This window comes from Cebus imitator, unplaced genomic scaffold, assembly GCF_001604975.1.
Source record: "Cebus imitator isolate Cc_AM_T3 unplaced genomic scaffold, Cebus_imitator-1.0 Scaffold350, whole genome shotgun sequence".
Lineage (NCBI taxonomy): Eukaryota > Metazoa > Chordata > Mammalia > Primates > Cebidae > Cebus > Cebus imitator.
Window position 1 is genome coordinate 918,771 of NW_016107665.1, and position 9,702 is coordinate 928,472.

General features: G+C 43.2%; 1 protein-coding gene across 1 annotated transcript; it reads left to right on the forward strand.

The window, feature by feature from the left end:
- The first annotated feature begins 308 nt into the window (after positions 1–308).
- Positions 309–2,531, forward strand: C2CD4A (C2 calcium dependent domain containing 4A). Its single transcript, XM_017506171.2, has 2 exons — positions 309–817; positions 1,313–2,531. Exon 2 carries the CDS (start codon positions 1,342–1,344, stop codon positions 2,455–2,457), a length of 1,116 nt encoding a protein of 371 aa, XP_017361660.1. The 5' UTR covers positions 309–817; positions 1,313–1,341; the 3' UTR covers positions 2,458–2,531.
- The last annotated feature ends 7,171 nt before the right edge of the window (positions 2,532–9,702 follow it).

Sequence of the window (9,702 nt, forward strand, 5' to 3'; positions counted from 1 at the left end):
CGAAAGGGCGATTCCAACTGCCCAGATACATGATAGTGTACATTTTGCAATTTAAAAAATCAGCACACATGGCTTAAGAAGTAGGTTGCGTTTTTTCAATTGATGTATAACATACACACAATAAAGTGCTCTAATCTTAAGTGTTCACTAGTTGATTTTTTTTTTTTTTTACAGATGGATACACCTCTGTAACTCCACCCTGATCAAGATATGAAACGTTCCCCCTGAACCCGAGTGGTTTATAACCAGAGAAAAACATCTAAAATCAGAACTGAAAACCGGAAAGCAAGTAAAGAACTTTGAAAGCTGGGCAACTGGCAGCTGGATTTCGGGAAGGGTTATTAGGCAAAAATAAGACAAACCGGACTTGTCCTCATTTTAATGGTGGATGTAGAGTACTAATACACGTTCACATTCATTACACCCGTCAATCCTCACAGTGACTCTGCGGTATAGTAGAGACTTAACACCATTTTGCATGTGAGGAAACAGAAACCTACTCAGGGTTTCCGAGGAAAACACCTCCACCTGAAGCCGGAGAAAGAACTGGGTCTCCAGACCTTGCTCAGCAAATCCAGCCACGTGGCGGAGGGAGAGAGGAGGGCCTGGCGTCAGGTTACCAGGCAGCGCCCCTCTGTTCGGCCCACTGCCAAGCGCTCCCAGCAGCAGGCATAAAAGCTCAGGCCGGCTGTCCTTGAGCACTTGTGCTGAACCCCACCGCGCGCGCTTTGAATTTCCCAGCGGCTAAGCACGTCTCCTCTCTTGGTCGGTGTACCAGGCAGAAAGGCGCAGAGACCCATCTGACGCAGGACTCCAGGTACTTTAGAAGAGACCTATCAGCTTGCTAAATTCCCTGGGGGATTTAGCTCTTTGCCTTTGCAAGGGGAGAACAAGCCACAGTATTCCTGGAAGGACTAATAATTACTCTAATTCTAGCTGAGGACTAGACTGCTATACTCCAGAGAGTCAAAAACGATAGCGCATAGAAAGGCAATCGTTGGCACAGAGAACAGAGCGACTGAAGTTAGAATCCAGCATTTTGTGAACCTCTGCCTTAGGCCAGCGAGGGCGGATAGAGAATAAAACAAGCTCTGCAGTGTGTATTACAGTAGAGTTGAGACAGGACAAGAGAAAAACAACTCTTTTTCAATCACTGAAAAATAGTCTGCAATAGCGGCATGCAGAGCAGTTTGCCTTGTTTCGGGAAAGGCAGGAAGAAACACCCCGAAAGTATTAATAGAAAAAAAGGGACTGGAATTTCTGCACCCTGCGGGGCTCGCTCTGACAATCCTTGAACCTTTGTGCTTTGCAGGCAGACAGGCTCCAGCAGAGGGTGGCCAGATGTGGTGCCTGGAGCGACTCCGCTTGGGCCCTGAGCGCCTTCGGCGGGGCGGGGACTGGCTTCTCCCGGGTCGGGCCCGCGGAGCCAGGTCTCTCACCACCGCCGGGTGCGCAAACGTGCTCACCCCGGACCGCATCCCCGAGTTCTGCATCCCGCCGCGGCTCGAGCCCCGCCTGGCCTTGGCAGCTCTCCGGAATTCTTGGAGTGAAGAAGCAGGGAGAGACGAAGGCGCGGGCCACACGGACTGGGACCCGCGCTCGCAGGCCGCGCTGTCGCTCTCACATCTGCGGCGTGTGCGCACCACCTACGGCTTCTGCGCGCTGCTGGAGAGCCCGCACACGCGCCGCAAGGAGTCACTCCTGCTCGGGGGCCTGCCCGCGCCCTGGCCCCGGGCTCACACCTACGGCGGCGGCGGCAGCCCAGACGCCCCCCTGGGGACAATGCGCGGCCCGCGAGCTCCGCTCCCGGCCACCCCGGCGGCCCCCGGTGGTCCCCGCCCGCCCCAGGACGCTCTCGCCCCGCGGCCCCGCGGCTGCCGCCTCCTGCGCGCCCCCAACAGGCTGCTGAGCCGCGCGCTGCGGGCGGGAAGGAGTCGCCGCCGGGCCCGGGCCCGCGCCCGCTCCGTCTCCAGCGGGAACGAGGACGAGGAGCGCCGCGCAGGCTCCCAGTCCCCGGCCCGGGCCCCTTCCGCCAGCCCCCCGTCGGCCCGGGCCCCGCTTCCCGAGCGCCTGGAGGCCGAGGGCACCGTGGCTCTGGGCCGCGCCGGCGACGCCCTGCGCCTGGCCGCCGAGTACTGTCCGGGAACCGGGCGCCTCCGCCTCCGGCTGCTCCGCGCCGAGGGCCTGGCCGGAGGCGCCCCCGTGCCCCGCGCGGTCCGCTGCCGCCTCAGCCTCGTGCTACGGCCGCCGGGCACCGCGCACCGGCAATGCAGCGCCGTCGTGGGGCGCAGCCGCAAGGCCGCCTTGGACCAGGACTTCTACTTCGACGGCCTCTCGGAGGACGAGGTGCGCCGCCTGATGGTTCGTGTGAAGGCTCGGGAGGAGGGCCGCGGCCGGGAGCGGGGCCGCCTGCTGGGCCAGGGCGAGCTGCCTCTGGGCGCCCTCCTGCTGCTCTGAGGGCCCGGCCTTCCCCTGGGCGCCCCCGACACTGACAGCTGCCTTGAATAAAATAAACGTGTATATGTTGTTCTCATCAGGCCTGTTTCATTTCAACACTGGTAGAGATGACTCTAGATTAAAAGTATCCCCGCAAAAGATATGATATTTTCCATAGATACCTCCGGAGTTCTTTTCAGCAAATGGAATGGTGTGCAGTGTTTCCCAATATACACAGCCATTTGCATCTCATATGTACCACACACTCCTGGAAAATAATCACATGAAGTATTAGAACTAGAAAGTGTCTTCGCGATCTATTTGCTCCAATCACCTTATTTTAAAATTGGTGCATTCCACAACATGCATCGAACCACCTTGGAGCATTTACATTTGAAGCATTTTGTTTAAGACCCCGGATAAGAAAATGAGGCCAATAAAGGTGAAGTGACTTGTGCAAGATCAACAGTGAATTATTAGTTAGAACGCCAGTCTGATACTCCTAGCTATGTCTTACTGGAAAAGCATTGGAGAAAATGAAACCATTTTCTAAGCTTAAATAATAATTATAATAAGCTAGGCGCAGCGGTTCATGCCTGTAATCCTGGCACTTTGGGAGGCTGAGGCAAGCAGATCGCTTGAGCCCAGGAGTTGGAGATCAGGTTGGGCAACATGCCAAGACCGCGTCTCCATAAAAAAAAAAAATACAAAATTTAGCCGGGCGTGTTGGCGCGCACCTAGTACTAGTTCCAGCTACTCCGGGGCTGAGACAGAAGGATCACCTGAGCCTGGAAGGTCGAGGCTGCAGTGAATCGAGATCCCGCCACTGCACTCCAACCTGGGCAACCGGAGTGAGACCCTGTCTGCAAATAAGTGCAATAATAATAACTAGTTTTACAAGTGTTAATTTATGTCTTAACTCCCAAAAGGAGGCACTGCTATGCCCATTTACAGACGAGGATTTTGAGGCGCATAATAAAGAGCAGAGTCAGAATTTGAACCTAGACAATCCGTATTTCACTCATTACTCTTATATAAGTAAGTGGTATCGGTAATACTGCAGTGTCTAAACAGCTCGCTATTAAAGTTGCGAGATGGTGCGACTTCTTTGTGAAATTGTTGACTCTGAAGTTGGTGTCTCCTTGCATTCTTTACCCTGCTTTTGGTGAAAAAGAAAATTGACTGAAATGGATAATTTATCATCTCGTGCTAATAACTTCAGGCATTGTGATGAGCTGATGGGTCTAAGAGTCTGACGAGGAAGCTACTTGGCTTCAGAATCATAGAAATGGGTGTCAGCCTTATTGTAACCAGGTAAGCGAATCTGCTGGAACAGGGTTTTACCTCTGGCTTCTGAGAAGAATTCTAGATTTAACAATTCTGTTTTAAAGGATGATTTTCCTTCATCCCTTGAATTCCCTGCCAGCAAGGTATTTTTATTCCTTTTTTATATGCAAATAGAAAATGCATTCTAAATGAAGGTTAAAAATTTGAAAATATTTAAATATACAGCATGGTGTTAGATATGACTCTATTATCAGTGTGGATTCAGAAATGGTTTCTGCTTTATTTCATTTTATCTTTTAGAAACAAGACCTCACTTGTCACCCAGGCTGCAGTGCAGTGGTGCCGTCATAGCTCACTGCACCCTCTACCACCCAACTCAAGCTATCATCCCACCTTGGCTTCCCAAAGGGCTAGGATTATGGGCGTGAGCCACCAGGCCTGGCCAGTTTCTGCTTTTATTAAAATTGTTCACAGTTTTATCCATTCATGTTCATTAAAAGTTATTTAGAAAAGAGTTTGACGAAAATAAATATTATGCAAAGTTCAAAGAAAAAAGATTTTCTGTTTCAGTCACAAATCAGGGTTATTGTGATGTGTATTTATAATGATGACCATTGAACAACTGTGAAGAATACTGTGAATTCTGTGACTCTATAAAAATCAGCCACATCCAGAAGCTTGCAGTGGTTGACCAAATGATGATGACGTACAGTAGTTCAGATCTAACACGTGCTCTTCTATTAATCAGTCAATATTTCCTTGGCCCTCAAGCCAACATTCATTTTTTATGTATAACCATCTTCATGATTTTGGAATTTTGGTAGGGTAACTACTAATGAATTCACATATGTAGCATTTTAAAAGGAAAATGAATGGAGAGTGAAAATAACCCTTAGCTATGTATCATATCATTGTGGGTTTTAATTTTTCCATTTTAAAAATAAAAAAATTCATTGATAGTTTAAATAGCACAAGTTTTTTTTCCAGAAGATGTTGCAATAACTATTATCACTACATTATATACATGTCATTTTATTAAGAAGATTTTTTTTCAAAAAAGTAAATCAATGCATTTGAGGGATCTAAATTTTTTATGAAATAGCGGTGGTGATTTCCAAACAGACACTCCATTAATGGCAAGTTGTGGTTTGATCAAATAATCCGAGAGTCTAATCAAAAAGATTTTAAAGGGGCTTAGATAGAATAATAAATAATAAAACCATAAAATTTTATAGTTGAAAAGAACTTTAATAATCATTTTGTGCAAATCTGTATCATAGAAGTGGACCAGAGAAGCAAATTCTAGATTGCTCCAAATCACACAATCAGTAAAAAGAGTTGAGACTAGAACCTATTTGATTTTCATTTTGCTCTTCCATGTCATGTCATTTTGACTACTAATTCCAGGAAAAGAGAAACACTGTACATCCCTAATCTAATTTAAGTTTTTTTGCATTCAAGAAATCTTATTTGCAATTCAAATATTTTTGATAACATTAGCCTTTCTGGGAGCAAATTTAAATTTCATTTACATTTTGCTGCCCTCTAGTGGATCCCTCAAGTGTTTTGTCCATTGGCTCTACCTCTGTAACTAGACTAACTCAACTAAAGATCAATCTAATGCTGGAACCCTATGTTCTTGAAGATCTTTGCTAATATTAGATTGCACTGAAGATTCACATTGAAAAGTAACTTAATATGCTTATCTGAGAGCACAAGGTGCCAAAAATATTTTAGATTAAAAAAGGGAATTTTTTTTCCAGTAATAATGAAGTTGGGAGTGTATGGCAACAGCATGTTGGTTACAGAAAACTGCTTTTACAAATTCTCACGTTTCTTCTCATCAAGCTTTAGTACTCACATCTTCTCCATGAATGATATGGCATGATCTTGCCTCTTTGTGGTTTAAATATCTGAACATATTCAAAGGAAAGACCTACACAACAAACAGAATATGCCAGTTTAGCATCAGTGGAGTAAAAAATTTTTAAATCACTGCATTGGTAGCTGGTTTTACAAAGATAATGTATTCTACACCTAAAATACTAGCTTCAATATGGCTCAAATATTCCCAGAAGATCATTTCTTTTGAGTCTAATTTCCTTTTATACACACCTCAACAATTCACATTCTCTCCATATGCATTCCCAGGACTTAGTTTAGCCATGGCATGCAAGAAACTGTTCTGCCTCCAGGCTTTTGAGTTTAACAGCTAAAACAGATGCATGGCCCATGGTGTTTTCAAACCCAAGTTTTACTATTCTGTACATGCACATAGAAAAATCCCATCAAGTTAATGCCATAGTCCTTATAGGTCCATAACGAAATGCTTAGCTAAGAATTCTCCAGGGCCCTACTGATTCTGCTTTCTGTTTCTCTAGATTGGTTCAAATTTTGTAGAATTTTATATACATGGAAAAATTAAGTATAGGTTCTTTTGGGGAAATCTGGCTCCTTTCACTCAGCATTATTATTTTGAGATATAGCCATGTTGTTACCTGTATCAATAGTTGATTCTTTATATTGCTGAATAGATGACTGTTGAATGGCTTCACTCCAATTATTTTATCCCTTTATTTGTTTAACTGTTTTCCTTGCACTCATTATTTGTTTCTTTTTTCCCTTCTCCTCTTTTTCTGCTTTCTCTGGTTCATTGAAAATTTCATGTGGTTTTACTTCCTCTTCTTTCTTAGCGTATCAATCATAGTTCTTTTCAAAATTTCATTACTGGTTTCCCTGGTGTTTGCACTACGCATATGCAACTAATCTAAATCCCTTTCAAGTAACACTATACCAAGCTTGTCCAATCTAGAGTCTGTGAGTGGCACACAGCCCAGGATGGCTTTGAATGCAGCCCAACACAAATTTGTAAACTTTCTTAAAACATTGTGAGATTTTTTTTTTTTGCTTTTTTTTTTAGCTCATCAGCTATTGTTAGTGTATTTAATGTGCAGCCCAAAACAGTTCTTCTAATGTGGCCCATGGAAGCCAAAAGATTGAGCATCCCTGCAGCATGCTTCATGGGCAGTGTGGCTGTATTATAACAGGATATTCCCAATGTCTCCCTCCCTTCCCTTAACATATTGTAATTTACTTATCTGTTCTTTGGCATCTGTCATTCATTTTGAAAAACTTTCATCTATTTTTACTTCAAATATTTCATTTGCTTCATTCTCTCTTTCTTTTTCTCCCAATTACTCATATGTCACATCTTTTCAAACCATCACATGATCTTGGATATTCCGCTCTTTTTTTTCTTTTTGCATTGCATTTTGGGAAATTTCTATGGATACGTCTTCAAGTTTATTTCCTTGGCCATGCCCAATCTATTAATGAGGCCATTTAAAATTTTTAACATTTCCTTTCAATTCATTTTTAAAGCTTTCCACTCTCTGTTTATATCACCCATACGATCTTGCATGTTGTCTGCTTTTCCCATTCTAGCCTTTAACATATTAATTATAGATAGTTTAAATTCCTGGTGGGACAGTTCTAAAACTGTGTCATATCTGAGTCTGGTTCTGATGCTTGCTTTGTCTCTTGAGGTTGTTTTTTTCTTGTCTCCTAGTGTGCCTTACTGAAAGCGGGACATGATGAATTAGGTACTAATAACAGAGGTAAGTAGGCCATTAGTGTGAGGGTTTATGTTTATCTGGAGGAGTTATGCTGTGGTTACTCTTTGTTATAGCTGTAAGTATCTGAGGCCAGCTTCCTTTAAAGTCCATATTTTTATCTCCTCTCTTGGCTTGAGTTTCCCTAAGAGCACTTTGTTACATGAAGCATCTGCCTTGCAGCTCTTTCAGCTGTTATCCACTGATGTCCTGGACCCCTGCTGATGTGGTGGTAAATGATGGGAAGGGAAAGCCGTCTATAACTCTATTAAATCTCATTCTACTAGTGGATCTTTGTCCCTGGGCTGAGACCTTCACAAATGTTTCTTAGCTTTTTTCCTCCAGGTGATATGGGAAGGAATACTCCTAAGCTGAGGAATTGCGCCTCTCCTAAGCTGGTAAGACTCTGGTAAAGTCCTTTTCTCATGAAGAGTAGATTTTTTTAAGGGAAAATGCTTTGAGAGTATTTCAAAATGATTACTACTAAGTTTTCTCTTAGCTCTCCACCATGAGAACCTAGTGGGGCTTCTTGGAATAACCCACGAAGTATGACACCTATAACACCTTCCCCATAACCCCAAGACAGGATCCCAGGAGTATCTCATGCTCACATTAGTGCATACTCAGCCTCCAGGAATTTGTCAAAATAACCATTTAGTATTCCTATCCGTTTATGGCTCTGGTAGCTTCTGCTCCAGGTAAGCTGATCTTGGCTCGACTCTCCATGTCAGCCTCTTCCTCCAGATTTCAGGGTGGTGGTTTGTCTTGCTACATCAAATCTCTGATAGGTCTAAGAAAAATTATGAATTTTTAGTTTGTTCACTTTTTCTCTTATTGTAAGAATGGGAATGACAACTTTCAAGCTCTTTATATGGTGGAGATCATTATAAGATCAGCTTAAAGCAGGGAAACTGACCCCACTCGGCAAGTTAGGCTTCCGGAAGCAGTATCCATTCTCCTGGTAATAGATATTTACATTATGTTCAATTTCAAGCTTTTATGAATAAAACTGCCACAAATTTCATGTACAAGACTTTGCATGGATGTATGATTTCATTTCTCTTAGGTAAATACCAAGAGTGGAACAGCTGGATCATCATACGGTAGCTGAATATTTAACTTTCTAAGAAAGGACACACTTTTCCAAAGTGGTTGTATCATTTTACTTTCTTACCAAAAAGTTCTGGTTGCTCGATACCTTCACCAACACTTGCACGTATAAACAACTTTTGAAGGAAACATATACAGACGGTCCCCAACTTAAAATTGTTCTACTTAACAATACTTTACAATGGTGAGCAAGTAACATGCATTCAACAGAAACTGTCCTTTGAGGGCCCATACAACCATTCTGTTTTCCACTTTTGTAGAGTGTTCCGTAAATTACATGAGATACTGAACACTTTCTTATAAAATAGACTTTGTGTTAGATGATTTTGCCCAACTAAAGACTCATGTAAGTGTCCCAAACATGTTTAAGGTAGGCTGGACTGTGTTACAACATTTGGTAGATTAGATGTATTAAACACATTTTTGACTCTAATGGGTTTACTAGGGTGTGAACCTGTCCCAAGTTCAAAGCATCTATATTTAAATATTTTATTTTTGTTACCTATACGTTGTTACAACCACATACGTCAGCCCCCTTAGTAATTGTGACTACAGATTTAACAGTTCAAAGGTAGCAATAACAATTAGGCAAAGGCCACATTTGGGACAGAATTTCGAAGTAATGTAATCATCACTATTTTGGTATAAGATAGCCAGAAAATATGTGAGTCCATTAAAGAATCCTGGAACATCAAGATTTTTAAATATTCAGTGCTGATTCAATGGTTTTAGTGTTACGTAAGAGTTACCATGTTTCCAAAAGTCATTAATTTAGCCATTTAAAACCAATACAGATAGGCTGGGTGTGGTGGCTCACGCCTAATCCCAGCACTTTGGGAGGCCAAGGCAGGTGGATCACGAGGTTAGGAGATTGAGACCATCCTGATTAATATGGTGAAACCCCATCTCTACTAAAAATACAAAAATTTGCTAGGTGTGGTGGCGCATGTCTGTAGTCCTAGCTACTCAGGAGGTTGAGGCAGGAGAAACACTTGAACCCAGGAGGTGGAGGTTGCAGTGAGCGAGATTGTGCCACTGCACCCTCCAGCAGCCTGGAAAACAGACAGAGAGTCTGCTAAANAAAAAAAAAAAAAAAAAAAAAAAATCCTACAGATAGAAGATTTCTATCACAGAGCAGGATCAAATTTTGTGAGAGTCAATTAAAGGAGATAACAATTATATTATCTGAGAAAGGTCTGACTAGAGATGGGGCTTAGAGACTCTTGCTTTGCTTCTAGGTAGGTTAATAGAGTTCACT